The sequence below is a fragment of the Buteo buteo genome, chromosome 13, assembly GCF_964188355.1.
Source record: "Buteo buteo chromosome 13, bButBut1.hap1.1, whole genome shotgun sequence".
Taxonomy (NCBI): domain Eukaryota; kingdom Metazoa; phylum Chordata; class Aves; order Accipitriformes; family Accipitridae; genus Buteo; species Buteo buteo.
The window spans coordinates 37,710,438-37,729,616 of NC_134183.1; the positions used below are offsets into that span (position 1 = coordinate 37,710,438).

The following is a 19,179-nucleotide window of genomic DNA, read 5'->3' on the forward strand; positions in this document are numbered from 1 at the left end:
CGAGACAGATGCTTCCCCAGCTCTCTTTCTTCTTGCTCCAGTCATCCAGATGCTCCCTCCCTGCTTGGCTGTGGAGCGTTTTGCTGAGGTGATTTACTCAGTATCGCTTTCTGCCGCTTTCTGAGTCTGAGCTGACATGGCACAGAGCAGCTCCTGTGCAGTGGAAAGTGCTGTTGTACCCTCCAGGTGACCCCAAGCCACAGGAGGAGGCACAGTCCCTGTCTGCTATATGACAGCTGAACAGCTGAATTGGGTTTTCTTCATCAGAGGCTGATGATCCAGCCCATGCCCCAGTGACTGCTGGGCACCTCTCCCTCCCCTCTCTTGACCCTGTCCCCATCTGCCCAGGATAATTCTTTCTCTAAGCACCTTGGCACATTTGTGCTGTTTAATATCTCATTGACAAGCAAGGGCAACAGAGAACGTAGGGCTGCCAAGGTGAGTTATAACATTCTCCCAGAGAGGAGCCCTGGGCTTTTTCATACAGCATTTCACCAGTGCTATGCACTTCTCTCACAGTCCAAGGTTTCCTGCAGAAAGAGGTATATTGTGTGTATTTGGGAGGTTGGGGGGGTATTGTCCCTGCTCAGAGGGAAAGCATATGAAGGAAAGCAGTGAGGCATGGTGCCAAGCTGTCAGCTTCAGCTTGCACTGCTACATGCTCTGAGCATCTAGAAGCCCATTCCAGCCTGCACTGGGGGAGCCAGACTAAGGGAACAGCAATTTGCTTTTCCCCACTTTGTAATGTAGAGGTTAAGTGGGGGATCTTCAAAGGCTATTACATGTTGACTAAACATATGTGTGTGTCTCTTCTGCTCCCTGTCCCATCTTTTCTCGCCCTTCCCACTCTCTCTTTCTCTCTCTCTTTTGCATCACATCATGGTCAGGAAATCATAAACTTCAACTGCCGGAAGCTGGTTGCCTCCATGCCCCTCTTTGCCAATGCAGATCCCAACTTTGTGACATCCATGTTGACCAAGTTGCGGTTCGAGGTGTTTCAGCCAGGGGATTACATCATCCGGGAGGGCACCATTGGCAAGAAGATGTACTTCATCCAGCACGGGGTGGTGAGCGTCCTCACCAAAGGCAACAAGGAGACCAAGCTGGCAGATGGCTCCTACTTCGGAGGTGCGTGTTGGTCAATCAACCTTACACAGCGATACCCGCTGCTATTGCTCATACGTTTCTTAACTTGTCCTGGACGCACAGGGATGGCAGCATGTGGAACTGATACCCCAGGCACCTCCTCCTCCACCCTCCATCTCTGTTCATCTCACCTGTCTTGCAGCTTCCCATATAATAAATTGCGCAATGGGAGGTGACTGGGACTCGTGGGCAGTGCAGGAGGGTAGATAATAAATAATAACAAAATGGAGAAGAGAAACTTATTTCTTGTAGGTTCATTTCTTTTTGCCTCAAGCAAACTGACAGATCTGTGAAGCTGAGAACCTAAATAAAAAAAATGGAGCGTTCTCAATTCTCCAAGCACATTTATAGTGTTGCCTAGTCCTACTGTCTGGCATCTATCATACAAGGTACTGTATGAACATGGAGGAAAAAACATAGTCCATCATCTCCCCAGCCTGTGGCTCAGCATAATGTCGTGAAGGTCAGCAGGCAGGCATAATGTAGCAGCAGCAGAACTCTGGAACAGTGAAACTAGCATGAGGTCAGAAAAGACTGTAAGAGAAGATTTAGGATATTGCTCTTATGAGTAACACAGAGACACCCCTCTTATCGGAGCCCCGTAGAGACCTCACTGACAGCCCAAGACAGGCAGTTCTCTGGTAGATGCATGTTTCAGAACAAGCACTGAATGTACTGTGGTACATTAATGACCTACTGAGAGGTGGCAGAATGAAACCTGCCTTTCCTTCCCTTCTATAAGGCCTTTTCTCTATTAGAAAATCCCTATCATGCCTTTCATACACTCTTCTTAGACTCTTTGTTCCAGTGAAACAACTTGTCTGCACCTACCTGGAGTACAAGGATTTTGCCAAGTTGGGTCAGTTTGAAGTTACAGGGTTGGAGTCACGATACCCTGACTCTTACAGATTTGATTAAAATTGCCCATGACATTCAATGTGGTTTAGATACCATACACACAACTCCTCTCCTCACACACATGGCATAGTCTCATAAGCATCATTTCCTTAGGAAAGCAGCCTAATAATGCACTTAGAACCTTGCAGTGCTGCTATACCGGTGCTTTGGGGTAGACCCAGCATGAATCCTGAGAATGGTGCTGGTGGATTCACACCCAACATAGAGCACAGAGAAGAGTGCTGTCAGTCTTTAGGTCACACCATCTGTCTTTAAGTGCCTGTCTTAGCTGCCTGTACTCTGTGTGTAATCAGTGGAAAATCAGGACTTGGGAGCTCTCCGCTGAGTGTTCAGGGAGCATCTGTGCCCAAGTCAGGCATTTATGGTAGGTTCAAGGGCTTTCTGTTCTGTAACCTGCTGAGCATCCTCCTAGGAGTGGAGGACTGCAGTGTAAATACACCAAGAGTTAGTAGGTGTCACTAACTTGGCTTTCCCTGGCAATCTGTACGCTTGTGGCATAACTACAAAAAACTTTGAAAACTTTGAAAAGACAAACGTTCTGAGTGTGGGGATCAAAATTACTACCAGGCATCAAAGCCACAGGTCAGCCCTGAGCCTTTCCTGCAAATCTAGGGAGAGAGCTTCAATGAGAGCACGGCTTCACCTTCTGCTCCCAGTGCCCACGAGGAGCTGGAGAAAGATGGCTTCTCCAGTTTGAATGCACAAATGATATCTTTGGCAATCCACCATAACAAAACTTGTCTGGCTAATTAGATCTGCAGAATCCCTGAGGTGCAATTGTGAATAGCAGCTGCCACAACTGAGACCCCTGGTATTTTTAAATGTTACTGCATATGCAGAATATTACCACTGTTCATGTTTTCAGTGGGAGAGCAGGTAGAGTCTAGCTAGAGAGGAGACTGGGTGGCAGGCAGGACTGCCTGTGAGTTACAGTGCCAGGTCTTGTATCGCAGGGGTGATGGTGTCTATCCCCGTGTTCTCAGGCTGGGTCTTTCATTACAGAAATTTGCCTGCTGACCCGTGGGCGGCGCACAGCCAGCGTGCGAGCTGATACCTACTGCCGGCTCTACTCCCTCTCAGTGGACAACTTCAATGAAGTGCTGGAAGAGTATCCCATGATGCGGCGAGCTTTTGAAACCGTGGCTCTTGACAGGCTGGACAGAATTGGTAAGTAGAAGGTGCGAGGGTGTCCCTCCCACTACCTGCTGCCTTGGTACCCCATCTCCAGGCTTGGTCCTTAGTTCCTTTGCTGGAGTTGTGAACTGAAGGAGATCCCAGCCTGTCTTTCCTTGCCTGACTTCAGCTCCTACAAGGAGCCCCATTCACAACCAGTTAAATCCACATCCTTCTCTCACTTTCTCTCTCACACATACACATTTCTGCCAGCTCCTGCTTCCATTTGTTTTCAAGAGGTCTTTTTGAAGAACCAAGATCTGCAATCTGAGGCCGTCAGGGCCATGGTGATGAATTCACTAGATTTTTAATTTCAGCTCAGAATGTATAAATACACAATTGATAAAAACCTAACCTCCAGCAGCCCAAAGTAAACACAATTAACCAAAGGGTATAACTGGATTGTTATAGCTTACAGTGACCCATCCCAGGATGCTCTCCCATCCTGTGGGAGACATAACGTGAGCTGCAAACATCCTTGTCTAACTAAAGAAGACTAGGATAACATTCCTTGGTCACAACCAGAGACGTTTAACACAGAGAGATTAAGTAACTTATGCAAGGTCATGCAAGAAGTCTTTGCAGAGCTGAGGACTGAGCATTCAGAGTCCCAGTCTAACTTCTTTAGCTTCTTATTATACATCTCTTAAAACTGCATGCATTTTCATTGCTTTTCAAAATCAAAAAGGTCAGTGCAGGTCTGAGTATAATGTAGAAGGTGAGGAGGATAATGGGGTGAGGGGGGTAGGGAATAAGCTGGCATCCCAGCAAGGGGTGCAGTGCCTCTGGGGCTTTTCATGCCAGGAACATTGTATTCTGTGCATCTCATTACCTGCTGCAAATCAGAAACTGTGACCCCTGAGGAAAAGGTTATGAGCTAAATATGTAGAGTTTGGCAAAGCCTATGCTAATGAGGCCCTAGTGTAAGTGGCAATAGTCCTATCACTTGAGTTATTTAAATTAGACTGTACAAACTGCTAAGAAAATGTAATGTGAGGTGCAAGCAGGGATGGGCCAACTTGACTTATCTCAGATTCTTCAGCTTTAGGTGGTCAGTGCTGCTCAGCTTCCTCGTCTGATGCTCTCTGTGACTGTGGTTCTTGTCTTTTGCTCTGTGTGCCACTGCACATGTAACTAAAATTCATGGAAAATTCTGAACCAGCATGAAGAACCTCACACACTTCTTCCCTTAGGAGGAATTCCCTTCCACAGACAGCTGCAAAATGTCAACATAAGGTCAGAAGGTGACACAGAGCAACTGGAATAACAGGCCCTTTGGTGCAGAGCTCGGGCATTGTCCTCCCCTCCTTTTGCCATTCTGCTGACCTAAGACAACATTAGTCCCTACGCCATATAAAAGGCAGAGACCTTCAGAGTCGTACATTGAAAATCCTAGTGCTACCCTTGTTTCCCTGGCAATCAGACTTGAGAGCTGCCTGTTCTCTCAACTTTAAATCCTCTACTATTGCAAAATAGCATCTTTGTAGCACTTTCCAATGCCCTTGTGCCCAACGCTCTTTGGCTGGAATTTCCCCAAAGAGCCTAAGGGAGTTATGCACACCGTACTGAAATTGGCAGGTCCCATGGAAATCCCTGTCTTTATAAATAAGGCATTTCTTCACCTTCCCCTGAAACATGCACCATCCAGAAAGAGCAGTGCAGTAGCTGTGTAACAGCATGTGACTTTTTAGGGAAGTCAAGATTACTGCATTCTGCTGAGACTCTCTCTGAAAGTAGAGGGATTATTCTAGAGGACTGAAGTTAAGGAACCGCAGTTCGTAAAAGGCAGGTATGAACAGAAGCAGGACCATATTTTTGGTTCCTGTTACATTCAGCTTGGGATCTATACACAAGATGAAAGCAAATGGGAGCGTCTTTCCAAGTCAGTGGTGCATTCACTAACTCCCTTCTACCCAGATGAAACATGTCCTTGAGAAGCCCATGCCTCACTGAGTACATGAAATGATTCAGAGGGCTCTGTCACTATTCTGGTACTAGGATAAGATCCATCCTGTATTCCCCCTGTGCAGTGAGGAATCAAGAGAGCAGGGAGAAAAATCTCAGTCCATCCAGTCACAGTGACTGGAGAGATGGTCACAGGATTACCTGCTATATGGAGGATTTGGAAAGCATGGTCTAGGTTTGTCTAGGCAGCAGGGAGACAGGATGAGAACATAAGACCTCATGTCATCCCTTGAAGCAACAGGAGCAGTACTGGTTGACTGGAGGTGCGACGAGGCATTCACTTTGCAGAGCAAATGCAGTTTGAAAGCCTGTGGCTAGGCAGAGGGGAAGGGGAGGGGCAGATGCACCGTGATCTGCGTGCCCCCATCGCTTCCTGCTGGTAGATGGCAGTGCAGCAGCATGGAGGGCACAGCCCCCCAGGGAGCTGTCAGCTACACTTATCGCTGGGCAAAGAGCATGTTGATGTATCCTTGTAACCTCTGTTGTTAATGGCAATTGATATTGGCATCCTGCCTGTGCCATGCATGCCTGGGAAAGAAGTTTCCCAGGTGTTCTGCACTTGCAAGAGCTCTTTAAAGACTGGAAGGGATTAGTCTCCATGAATTGACTAAGGCTGGGATTCTACAAAGATTTGTGTCCCTGCTTAACTCTGCTCTCTGAGAAACTTCAGACTAAAGAACTCCTCAACCTGCAGAATATCACATGCCTAATGGCCTTGAAGATTGAGGCTCAGGGAAATTAGGCTGATCACTGATTAATGATAATTTTATCACTGATTAAATCTCCCTCTTTTTTCTTGTTCTTGACCAAGCTGTAAAATTTTTTGTAGTATTTGTGTGTTGAAATAATTTGTTCATTTCTCCAGTGAGTAATTCTTTGTCTGACAAGCATTTGTGAATCGTCCCAGTTTGTGGTGTGTCAGTTACGTAACTCGCATCATTCTGTCCTGACTGGCTTTGAAACTAGGTTTCAGTGACCATTGAAGCTTAAAATGATATTTTCACAAGTATTTGCACTTGTAAAACACAACTGCTCAAATGGTCATTGAAAGTAAATACAATATGGGTTGTGAATATTGTCGAATCAAAATTCACTGCTGTGTTCAAAAAATATTGGGGGACAGTTATTTTCCATTGTTTGTTGTTGTGTAACAAATACCATAAACGTCTGTCATAAGGTTGCTTACCATCCATATCGAGGTCACTGGTGAGAGCTAAAAGCATACTTAAAGCCAGAGGAAGTTATTTTTTCATTTTCATCAGGAATTTTTCACCATGTAGTTTGAAATGCATACATTTTGAATGCCGGTTGCATATGTTTTGATACAAGGATCCCAGTTAACCCAGAATTAAAAGTGCCTTGCATTTCCTCCAGGCATTGCAGATGCTGAAAAAACAATGAAAAGCTAAGACAACACAATACCAGTCTCTAAATATCATTATATAGTATTATTGGGGTACAAGAGTGTCTGTTCAAAGATATTATAGTGGTAGAAGTTTTAAAAGCTTTGTCATATAAACAAGCCACAAAAATAGCTGTTCCCAAACTTTTTGATGGGGCACCCTCTTTGTCAGCTCGTGATCACACTTCTGCAATTGAAATCCTGTTGGGTTTGCAACCCTGCTTGTCTAGGTCATGACTAATACTCTGGGATCTGCTGCCTCAGAGGAAGGGCTGGCCTGTGTTAGGCTAGGTGAACTGTGAATGAGAAGATCTGGGATCTGTGCCAAGCTTTGTCACAGATTCACTGTTTGTCCTTGTCATGCCTTTGCTCTGTGCCTCAGTTCCTCATCTCTTCTACAGGGAAAATAATGCTAACAAAGGTGGAGCTTGGTCTTTGAATGCTTCTTACCTGCTTAGTCCCTTGTGGCAGGTGCTGTGCAAGACCATATGAGTAAATGAAACGGACTGAAATGTGTATAAATAAAACCATATGTACTCAGCATAAATTTTACACTGTATCCACACTGTAGTCCCAAATTTGTTTACTGTACACAAGTGAGTAACCCCCAAAGAGCTGCACATGTGAGATGAGCAAGCAGATTTGTCATAAGACTATATATATGTGTGTGTGTGGGGGGGGGGTGTATATATGCTTCTTATTTGAGGCTGCTGATACAGGCACAGGTGATGTAAGGATAAAAGTTCCTGTGGCCCAGGTGTACAATGCTAGAGTGTGTGTGCTTTGGGAGAAAGCTTTATTTCAAAATCACATTGAACTCTGTCCAGCCCTTTAAGGAGGTGGAATCTTATCCAAGTACTGAGCAGGTGAGGGTATTAGTGGCTGACAAGAGATAACACAGGTCGTCCTGTGTTGTGTCCTCTCTCATCACCTGAATAACCCACGAACATAACTGTCTATGAGGAATCAAAGTTCAAATACCACTATGTGTATTCCTCTGACTTGAAATCCTCTCCCATAATTTCCAACACTACAATGTAGAGATATGAATCTGACTTTTATAGTCAGCAGAGAGAAGAAGGCATTTAGAGTGTGATTCGTCTTCTCCTAAGGTGGCTATCTAAAATGGCTTAGGTGAATCACACCCTGGAAATACTATCTAGCACAGATATGCAGGGTAGAAGCTTGGACTTAAGCAGGAATTGAATATTTGAATTTCTTTTTATTTGGAAGTAAAGGCCCAGACTCAGGGTATTTTGTATTTAGCCTAGGGAAAGATATCAGCAATTCACCAGCCATGAGTGAATGCTAATTACTTCAGTTTAATTAAGGCCAACTGGCAACCCTGTTCACCTGAATATGAAGTGCCATTTCTCATGCAACTCTAGAAGGAAAATAAAGCCTAAGACACCCCAATAGAAGGGACAGTGGAGGTGGTGATGAGATCTCAAGAGACTTGTCTTTGACTTTGTAAATGACCTTGGTCACATCAGTTTATTCCAAGCCACGTCTACCTTGCAGGGTACAAGTTCTCTGGGAATTTTGGTCTTCTAGGCAGGAGTCACTAGTACTACAAACGGGTAGTTGCCTAGCTGGGAGACATTAAGCTGAAGTGAGAGAGTTAGGGGAGTTGTAGGAGATAACAATATATTTGTGCCCCATCTCTATGGGTCCCCCAAGTTACCCAATTCATTTTATATTTAGAGAGCCATGGCCACAGCTCTTTGCTATCTGCATCAAAATAAAACACCTGTTCGGATAACATTTTATCATTCCAACACCTTTAAAAATTTCAACCCCTTCTTTGATTACACGAAGTAGGACCTGCTTACCAACCACACCTCTAGACTCAGGGGACTTTTGCTGCCTTGAAGGTAGTCCAATAGCTATCTGCAACCAGACCACACTGCAAAGCACACAACTGATAGAAAAACAGTGCCAGAATGATCAGAGTCTTCCAGAATCTGTCCCTGTCACAGCTGTCAGCTCCAGTAGGGCACCGAGAATTGAGTGCAGGAGCTTTGGCTCCAGACAGAAGCCACTTGAGGAGAAAGCAGCTCTTTGGCTTCAGTCTCCAGCGACAAGTAACAGCCAGGACACCATGCTTCAGGCAGCACAGGGCATCACAGACACTCCAGAAGTACACAATTCTTACACCCGTTCATGGATATTCACAAACAGTTTGCTCTAGATAGCTCTATATATTCAGGGTTTTTTTTTCTGCAAAGCTCTGTATGATGGGCATAAATGGGAAGAGTGTGAGGGAAGAGCTTAATTTATTTTAAGTTTTGTTTAACTGTCACGAGATTCATCAGATAACATTATTCACTTTGTATCATTTGACATACAGCAGTTTGGCCCAGTTAAAGTTATGTGGTGTTCATATTTTGGAAGATATGTATTTGGTTTATAGGAGAGGAGAAGCAATCACTGGCAGGCCTGAGCTGTACAGGAAGGGAAGACCTCCACTTGGAAAGATAGGGAATTGTCCATTTTAAATTTTTGAACTCATTATTGTTTGTTAAGATGGTAGTAAGAAGAGAGATTCAGCTAACCTCCCCAGTACAATGGGCTCTACACTGATAAAATTTATTTCCCTTTCACTTTGGTATTTAGCTTTCCTGCAATAAAACCCCTGTGTACAGGTGTAACTCTACATAGGCTTGCAGAGGACAGAGCATGGGAGAAGGAGATACTGTTGGTACTTTATATGTACCACCAGAGTTCAAAGGATACAGCTTTAGCAAGAGAGAAATGAAACTGCAGTATGCAGGTGGGTGCTGCCTTGTACATAGGGCGTAAGAGCACACAAATAGCAACTACTGCAGAGCAGTTAGTTCATCAAGAACTGCACATCCAGTTTGTAATGTATTTACACAGCCAGGCTCTCAGCAAAGTTAATTTGAATTAGTTTCTAGAGCAGATTTGTTAAGTGTGCTGAACTCCTCTGTGGATGCTCTTAGAGTTGATCCAGCTGGCTTTGCTTTGCTTCCAAGAGCTACTTCAAGTCTGAGCAGAAACCTTTACGTGACAGTTAGTAACAGTTCAGTGTGGGTTAACTTACATTTGAGAGAAAATCAGGCTTGAACAGGAAAAGAGCACATATACTGGGAGTTAAGAATTATTTTGAAATCTCTGTTCCAGCTGATTTATCTATATACACGGATTCTTAAAACAGTGGCAAGAGCTGGTGCAGCGAGACCTTCCAACCAATATAGTGCCAGTGCAGAAGAGTTCCCCTGGGGCACAGAAGCAGCTGTGGCAAACTGCCAGTTATTGAGTATGTCCAGGGTTTCTTTGCCTGTATTGCCTCTCTGGGGACAATGGCAGCAAGCTGAATTACCACAGGAGACCAGCTCAGGACACAAGTAACCCATAGGCGAGGGAGGGCAAAGACTGCCTTCAAAGCTGCAATGTGCTGTGAGCCCTTTGCTGCAACCAGTGATCCAAGCAGGGTGTTTAGTACCCAGTCGTATGAATAATAAGAAGTGAAGACTGGAAAGAAGTAACCATGTGGCAGGGGGGCAGCCACTTTTGACAGCAGGCCAGGGCATAAACCAGCCTAATAAAGTGAGATTATTTCAAATACATGTAAATTCAGAAAGCAATTTAGTGACCTGAATTCTTAAACTGCAGCCAGTGGGCTTAGACAGAACTGAAAAGAGAAATGAACAGAAAGTCACAGCTAATTTCCCCTGTGTCTGTGCAGAATTTTAACAACAGAAGGCTAATTTTGATTATTTGATAGAAGAATTATTGTTGAGTGCTGGCTCCTTTTATGAAATCACATGAGCCTTTCTCCCTCTTCTTTTGTGTGCTATCTACAGTTGAGGAAAATCTGACTTTGCAATTCTTTATTAAGGGAGCAACATCTATTTGCTTAGTTTCCATAATTTTACATACCCCACTCCACTTCAAAGCACCAGTAGCTTTGCTATGAACATCTTCTAGGCTCTAAATATCTTCCTTTTCCCCCTGTATTTAGCCAATTGTTGCCATGAGGAAAATAGGGTAGTTTTTGAACCCAGAGCATGCCATTGATGATACTTATTTTTGCCCGACTATGGGGAAAGATCATATTGTGTTATGAGCTGTACAAAGAAAACAAAAAAGTCAGTTGTGCCATGGAGACCTTATAGTCTTAAGTCCTTTAACTGACTGTGCTTCTGTAGCTCCATTAGTTTAACTGTCCCTCAGTCCTCTTCAGGCGGACATCCAGTCCAAGTGGCTGCTTGGGAGCCACCCAATCCTCCCTTCATCAGGTTGTCGCACACCACTTGCCCTGCAGAAACCCAAGGCAGCTTCTTTCTCCTCTGTAGAAAAGGTAAGGGGCCTTGAGCTACCTCAGAGGAAGCAAGGGTGGGGAGTTGGTGCATGAGGTGGTTGCAGATGGCTCCTATGCCAGTTCCATGGCACCTCAGTAAATTTGTATAGTGCTTTTGGGTTTAGGAGAAATGCTGGTGTGGATTGTTTATCTCAGTACCTTAGACTCAGCTCAGCACTGTAATTTTTGTGGGATAAACAACATAGAAGGAGAAACTCTGTACATACAGCCTCCATGCCGCCGTGATTAGATTGAAGGGGAAACAGGAGTCCCTTTTCCTTTCTCCTAATGAAGCTTCTCATTGGGTTAGCAAGAACACAGGACTCTATTGCGGTTCACTGAATGTAGCTGTGAGCTGCAGAACATCATTTCAATTAGGGTTACACAGAGCCAAACTAATCAGCCTTTTAGTCCTCTGATTGCTGTCTTTTCTGCTCTCCTTTTGAGGCAGGTGCTGTGACAGTAAATCCAGAGCAGGAAAAATGAATTTGAAACTGAAGCAATTTCATAAACAAGATGATGATGAGAAATAATCTCAGAACCACTGGCCCAAGCAAACTTGCTCCTACTGCCTCATTCCACTGCTGGCTTATGTTTCATGCAGGACCTTAGTCAGACCTGCCAGGAAAATGTCTTTGTCCCACCAGGACTCTGCTGTGTGCCTGTTCTCATCTGGTGCTGGTTGGAAGGAGGATTTTCTCCAGAAGCAGCTAATAAGACATATTGGTGTGTGGAATCATCATGTAAATGATGCAATTAATTAGAATGGTGGAACCAATTAATTTTTCAGTTTGCTAACCAATTACAATTTTGAAAAATGATTTTGAAAAATTCCTCTCCCCTTCAATAACTGAAAGAATGTTTTCAGTAATTTTTTAAATGATCTGGAGCAGAAATTTGAGACTTTCTTGGCAAAAGAGAAAAGAAAAATTTGATCTAATGAAACAGTTGATACATTCAAGTTGGGCTCAGGAAAACAGTAAAGTGTAATGTAATTTCAAAGGAAAACTGAAATGTTCTTTTTAAAAAAAAAAAAAAAATCCAAGGTTTGTGCTGGAACTATTTTATCAATTTGACACAAATTTAAGGAGCTTTGATCAAACCATTTTCCAGTAAATAGTCTGCATGTTTGGAAAACGTTAGCATATTCTCTATTTAGTGCTCTGCCAAGGAAACCGGAGTCTGTTGTTCAGCTCTTTCTGTGTTTTCAAGAGCTCCGGTTATGAAAACATCAGTCCCCTCAATTCATCCGTGCAGCTCTGATTAACATCGCTATGGGTTCTCATTTGAATTGAGGGCAGCATTGAAAATTGCAGGCTATTCAAGCACAGACAAGCAAATCAGAAGCCAAAGACAGGTCACATGGAATTAAAATATTGAGATGAGGTGTAATGATGGAAACAAAGAGCAGTTCCTGGTATTTAGCTTTTTGGAAAGCTGCACTAGCAACATCTGCTGTTTCTCCTTCTTCTACCCCTAGCCATTCCTCCTCAGACTGGTTTTGCTACAGTCTGTTATCAAGAAAGCAGATGTGGTAAGGTGGCTTTTTTTGCCTGTCTGCTTTGAACTCAGCATGCCATCTCCCATTCACATCCTGACCTTGCAGTCATGCAAGATAGCTACAGATTCCCCATGCTGGGATTTGTACCTTCAACTCCAGAAAGAGAATGATTACAAACCTGCAGTCCGAATCCCTCTTTAACTCAAGTGTGCTGGCCAGATTCTCTCTTATCTGTCAATTTTATTTAGATAGGTTGGTCCTTCTCTCCAGACTTGGAGCAGGTAGTATTTCTGTTTCTGTTTAAGCAGCTCTTGTTTGTGAGTGCATATATGTTTCTGGTAGATACCAGGTGGAAATTACTCTGTGTGTGTGTACAATGTAACCCTCTGTGCCATTCACTCCCTTTCACTGTATGTTCACTGCAAAAATGCTCTTAAGTTTAAAGGTGACATTCATGCTCCCTCTGGTGTGCCTAGCTGCATGAACGGCAGGTAGAACCAGGATCTGTCTGTTTAGGGGATATCCAGTGCTGTCTATTCCAGTCTGGTGTATGATGAAACAGATATTAGATACATATTCTACACAGGCACTTCCAGTGCAGACAAGCTCTGCAGCCCCTGTAATGACATGAGCAGCTCAGAACACTGTTTGTCTTCAGGACTGTGTCCTTCCAGGGCTGGTATCTTTCCCCAAGGTGAGAAAAGAAAGGCCAGTTCATATGCCTTACTGCTTTTTGGGGGAGTGATTAGCAGTAGGTAAAACACAAAAGCATTAAGCATCACATACCACTAGCCACAACAGACACGTCCCAAATTCACCAGTTACAGATCCAGAATCAAAAGTCTGTCAGCATTTTAGTGGTTTGGTTTTATGGTGCAGTTCAGCCCACTGTAGAATGCAAGCTTCACCCGCTCTGAACAATTGCCTAGCACTATTGCATAGCACTCCATTGCTAGAACCACACCTTGTCCTTTATAAAGAGATAAAAGCTTGATTTTAAAAAGTACAGTAAAGGAAAAACCCTTAGTGTGTTCTTCCAGTGCTTAACTACAATTACAGTTAGATTGCTCCTTCTTTTTTTTTTGTGGGCTTGTCTACAATCACAATATCTTATGCGTCCTTCGGGAACTGAAGGGAATGGTTCTTAGCAGCTTCCTTTGTCTGTGAAGTTCCCTATAAATTGGTATCAAATCACCTCTTCTCTGAGAGAAGCTGAATATGTTGTACTTACTCACTGATGTTTTTCAAGCCTGATTCTTGCGGATATTTTCTGTACCTTTTCATGCTTTGCAGCTAGACACTAGAACTAAAACATCATACTGTATGCCTTCCTAGCATTATATGTGGTAGTGACTAGTATCTCCCTTCTACTTTACAATTTCCTCCTCATTTGTACAATAATTGTTTTACCTTCTTCTGGTGGTAGGTTTGGAACTCAACTAGTTATATTCAAGACTCTACCATTTCAGAGTTACTTTTTATGACACCAGGATACCAGCTACCCTCTTCAGAGTGTCGTTCAAGTTCTTTGCTGCCAGATGTTTGATTTTACATTTGGCTAGAGTAAGAGGCATGTCCTTAAACTCTTTCATCTGTTACAGATGTAAAAGATATATCATACACTAAAAAACCCAAACAACAATCTGGATGTCATCCATGCCCAGAGATGTACCCACATCTGTACATAAAGATCTGAGATCTGACTGGTATAGGTATTGGATTGAAAGGAAATTGCTCTGGAATCTTACTGGGAACTATTACCCAACATGGCAGTCCACTCTTAACCATTCCTTGTTGGAAACTATCAGCTGACCAGTTTAAACTAGAATGCTGTATGGGACAAATTAAATGTCATACTGTGGTCTTAGTCGATAATATCAATGGTTGACTTATCTTGAAAGTTGTGATTTCATGGAAGTGTGGAGACAAGTTTAATGGACAAGCCCTTGTTTGCAGGCAACTTAATTGATGTGAGCTGTGCTGCCAGCCTTTAATTCTTAAACCGTGACATGATTTGGGGGTTAAAATACAGAAAAAGAGGCCCTTCCACAGCCAGGGCTCCATTCCATACCTGTAGCTATCTCATGCTCTGTAAATCCACAGCAATTGGCAAGATGCTGTCTGTTCGCCCTGGTCCTGTACAGGAACTAGAAGTGACCACACAGGAACCAGCAGAAATGACATTTGAATCCAAGCAGAGGTTTGCTAATGGGTGTGGGGCCAGAAGATACATTTGGTTCAGGAGGGTTAATACAGCTTTTGATCTGATCCGAACTGGCTGGTGCCTCATCTAGAGGTGACCCTTCTACAATCACCTCCTGAGCTTCAGCTACAAAATGAGCTGTGTACAGACACGCAACCAGGACGCCAGGTATGCACATGCACACACACACGCACAGACACACACACGCACAGAACTTACTAGGCTGAACCCTTCAAATCCAAACAGCTTCAGTAAACAAAAGTGAGAAGGAAGCCCATAGGCAGGTGCTGTCATCAGTTCAAACTGGCATGTGGTCAGGATAGAGGACCCTTGAAAAGGCAAGAACAGGGATCTAATCCACACTAATTTTGTAAGAAAATCATTCAAATCAGCATATACCAGCTCCTTATAAATCAATGCTGGCACAGTTACCAGTTTGTGTGCTGTTATGAGAACAGAGATATGAAAGCCTTTACACAGAGAGCCTGTCCACAGCCGAAATCCTCTCCTTTGAGAAGGCATTTGTGCTCTGGTGAAAGGGCATCACTGGCAGCATCTCATCCCCCTGTGTTGAATGGTTCTGTCCTTCAGTCCAGGAGAGTGCATCCCTTCAGTGCCAGGTGCACGCTCAGGCCAGACAAACTCATTACGCCACATTTTCCAGCCCATTGAAAAGGCAAAGCGCTGAGCTAATATTCTGCTGCAGGCTAGGAAGTCCAGCTGGAACATGACGTTTGCTAGCCTGCATTTTCCTTAAAGTTGGGGCTAGAAGGGCACAGCCAAGTAAGATGGTAGCTCAGCATGTCTGAGGTCTCTTGGGCCAGCTGAGCTTTTCCAGCACGTAAAGTCCTTCTGTCCCTTATTCATAGAGAAATTTCCTTTCAACTAAAACCACGTATTTGACTCCAGAGCGAACAAGTTGCATGAGGCAGATGAAGAGAAGGTGTAGCTGAAGGAGAGTAGCTGAAGACTCAGGAGACTTCACTGGACTTATATTTTTGAGATTTTCCTTTGCAAACACAAAAAAATTTGCAGCCTTGGGATTTATTCTCTTTTTCTAATAGAAGTTCAGATTATAAGGTGCAAAATGGGAATCCTCCAGATTCATAAGCTTTGCTACCCGTCTGCCACACTTATCAAAAGTGGCTTTACTGTCTGACTAAGAATATGTGTCCTCTCGGGCACATTTTTATGGGATCTTGAGGCTTGTTGTTCATACCACAAAAGCAGAAGATGTGATGTTTGTCATCTTGTTGCTGGAGCACAGAGACTGTACACAGATCCCATAATGACAATGGAGGGGAGACAGTGCCAACAATTCAAGGAAAGTCTGGCAGGAAGCTTTGAGGAAGCCTCCCATACTTTGACATATCAGAATGACTCTTTCTCTCTTCACTTTCTCTACAGGCAAGAAAAATTCCATTCTGCTGCATAAAGTCCAGCATGACCTCAATTCGGGTGTTTTCAACTACCAAGAGAATGAGATCATCCAGCAGATTGTGCAGCACGACAGAGAGATGGCACACTGTGCTCACAATGTCCAGGCTGCCGCTGCTGCTGCTGCCGCTGCCGCATCCACACCCACCCCTGTCATCTGGACTCCACTGATCCAGGCACCCCTGCAAGCTGCAGCAGCCACCACTTCTGTTGCTATAGCTCTGACCCACCACCCACGCCTCCCGACAGCCATCTTCCGTCCTCCAGTGTCCGTCTTGGGTTCCTTGGGACAACAATCCAACCAGACTCCAAGACAGCTGAAAAGGCTTCAGTCTCTAATCCCATCGACTGGCCCTTCTGCCATTGGCTCTCCCTCCAGTACTCCATCCCAGCTGCATACACCAGGAGCAGAAACCCCTTCATCCTCTTCCTTCCACATCCAGCAGCTCGCAGGATTCTCAGCTGCCGCCGGCTTAGGCCAGTTCCAGGTGGGATCCCCTCCAGGTGGCTCAAGCCAGCCGGGTTTGAGCGGTGCATCCTCAGTGGGACTGAGCCAGTTCCAACACGCACCTTCTGGATCACCCTTGGGTACAGCTCAGCCCATGCAGCAGCAACAGCAGCAGCAGCAGCAGCAGCAGCAGCCAGCCCTTTCCAGCAGTGGATTTGGGCACTTCCAGCAAGCTACAACTAGCTCCCCATCAACATCACTCACGCAGCTCTCATCAAACTCACCCCCTAGTCTTCTCAACCAGTTCCAGCCCACCACAAGACCACTGCAGGGGGGACAGTTACAGCAACTCTCGGGCAGTGGGACTTTGGGGGGAATTAATCACTTCCAACCCCCTCCTTCTTCCAACTCTCCATCCTCCAGCCTAAGCCAGCTGGCACAGGCCTCTGGTGGGCCGTCCTCAGGCCTGTGCCAAACACATCCAAGTGCATTAGGATCTTTAACTGGAACGATAGCCCAACTCCACCAAGAACGGCCACCTTTTGCCTCCATGTCTCCACTACAACAGTCTGGTGTCGCCTCTCCCTGTTACACCCCTTCTGGCCTTAGTCCTCCTAGTCAGAGCCCAGTGGCAACAAGAACTTTTCAATGTGGCCCTCCCGGGGCCTCAGGCTCTCACGGATCTCTTCTCCTGCCTCAGACCGCCAGCCCACCTCCGCAGATACTGCAGTCCAAGAGCACGCCACCTGTGCCACCGGGACGTCTGAACCAGGACATCAAGTTGATTTCTGCTTCCCAGCCATCTTTGCCCCAAGAGCTGGCTCAGACACTGAGCCAAAGTTCTCCTCATTCCTCTAGAGAATCCATTTCCAGCTCCTCTCCTTTTCCTGGTGGAGGGACTGGACTTCTTGGGAAGCCTTGTAGCTCAATTCCTGGGCGTGTGACTTTACCACGTCAGATGTCCTCAGGTTCTTTACCGCATCCGCTGGTGTTTGGGGCCAGCGCTGCAGGAGCTGCTTCTCTGACTGCTGGTGGGCGGAAAGAATCCATAGTGCTCACAGGGGATCTGGAACCTGTCAGATCCAAACTGCCCTCCAATTTGTGAGGACTCCTTCTGAGAGCTGGTTATGTCAGCCGTGCAATTCAGTTCCTGATTAGACTTTCATGAATAATTTTTTCCTTTTCTCCCCCCACCCCCGCTTTTTTTCTCCATTTCTTTTGTTTAGGTTTAACTGTGGTTAGAAACAAACAAAAAAACACATGAAAAACAACAAAAAAAGAAGATAACCAGGTATTCTTAGAGCTATAGATTTTTGGTCACTTGATTTTATAGAATATTTTAATACATGAAACAAAAGGATATGAGCAAATTTAATCCAACGAGGTAACGCACAGACAAGGCGTGTGCCTGAGCTGGAATATATGAATGATCAGCCATAGAAGCCACCAAAAAAGGTTATCCTGTTGAGACAAAGATCCGAGGTTGACGTGGGCCATAAAAGGGAACATCAGGTCAGGCCTGTAGCTGGTGTTTTTAGAACAGCTTTGGGTGACCTCAGCTTTGCATTGCTTTGCACAGCTGTGAACCTGGCCCGCAGCACCTAGATATGGGGGCACTTGGATGGCTCACTGTGCACATCAGATAGTTTCACTTCCTCCCAGGTCTTCTCCTGTGATCAGCAGGTTGCAGAGGAAGCAAGAAGAGGGGTGAGTTTCATTAATGCAGTTCCCTGTAGGGATTTCAGAAGGGCTGAGTTTTTGTTTGGACTCCATCTGAAGAAGATAAAGGTGACCAGGAGATGGACGGGCCTGACTTCAGATGCTTTTCTCTTTCTTATTCCACTGATGCTCTAGTGGGAACAAGAAGCAATCCCTTGTAAGTCACAAGGAGGGCAGTGAATATCCCCTCTGTATTTTTGTAGGTGTCATGGATGTGGGTTGTGGGAGAAGTCCTGTTTCTCTGCCAGCATGCCAGGCAGCTGGCCTAGGCCAGCAGAAGAGCCCAAGCTTCAACCTCTCCATGGTTTGGAAAGCGTGTGTGCTGCCTTCCAGATTGGGGCATGCAAAGCAAGGGGAGGGATGAAGAAAGAGGCAGCACTTTAACCTTCCCTTTCTCATTTTAATGTCTCAGTGTCCATGGGCTGACTGCTTTGAAGAGAACTGGGTAGCAAAAGATCGAAAAGGGGGGTGCAGTCACCCCACCCCTCTTCCTCCTTAGCCCAGGGGAGTTTGAGCTTTGAGGCACCAAGGGTAATACTGGTGCCCAGCCAAGAATTCTCCAGATTTACAACTATGTTTATACCATTAAACCAGATTAGACCAGAAATTTGGCCAGCCATGGTCCATGCTTCTCCTCTGATGGGAGAATTGAAATCGTTTGCTTGATTTCACCAGCAATAACAGCCTGCACCTGATTGGCTTTGGTCTTGCCCTGCAGTTGCAGCATCACTGGACACATCTGGGGCCTGGCAGGCACCTTGAGCTGGATTTTTTGGGCTCCCCTGATTTAAGGCAGTCAAAGTGGGATGAAGACAGTAAGGGGCCATTGGGTGCACACAGCACTGAGAAGCTACAGCCTTTACCTCTAGAGCAAGTGTCTCCTTTTCTTTTACTTTGATCCTTTCTTTCTCTTTTGTTTTTTTCTTAGGCTAAGAGGTGTCTC

The 19,179-nt window shown here is 45.0% G+C and overlaps 1 protein-coding gene across 2 annotated transcripts in view; it reads left to right on the top strand.

Annotated features, from left to right (window-relative positions):
- The window catches only part of HCN4 (hyperpolarization activated cyclic nucleotide gated potassium channel 4), a 104,148-nt gene extending 86,526 nt beyond the window's left edge, over positions 1-17,622 (top strand). Inside the window, exons 6-9 of one of the 2 annotated variants that reach the window (XM_075043994.1) lie at positions 888-1,128; positions 3,067-3,231; positions 16,040-16,611; positions 16,708-17,622. In XM_075043994.1, the coding sequence (XP_074900095.1) occupies positions 888-1,128; positions 3,067-3,231; positions 16,040-16,611; positions 16,708-17,622 (1,893 nt within the window). Of the gene's footprint in view, positions 1-887; positions 1,129-3,066; positions 3,232-16,039 lie in introns of both variants that reach the window. The other variant, XM_075043993.1, reaches the window with a different exon arrangement.
- Positions 17,623-19,179: the final 1,557 nt, after the last annotated feature.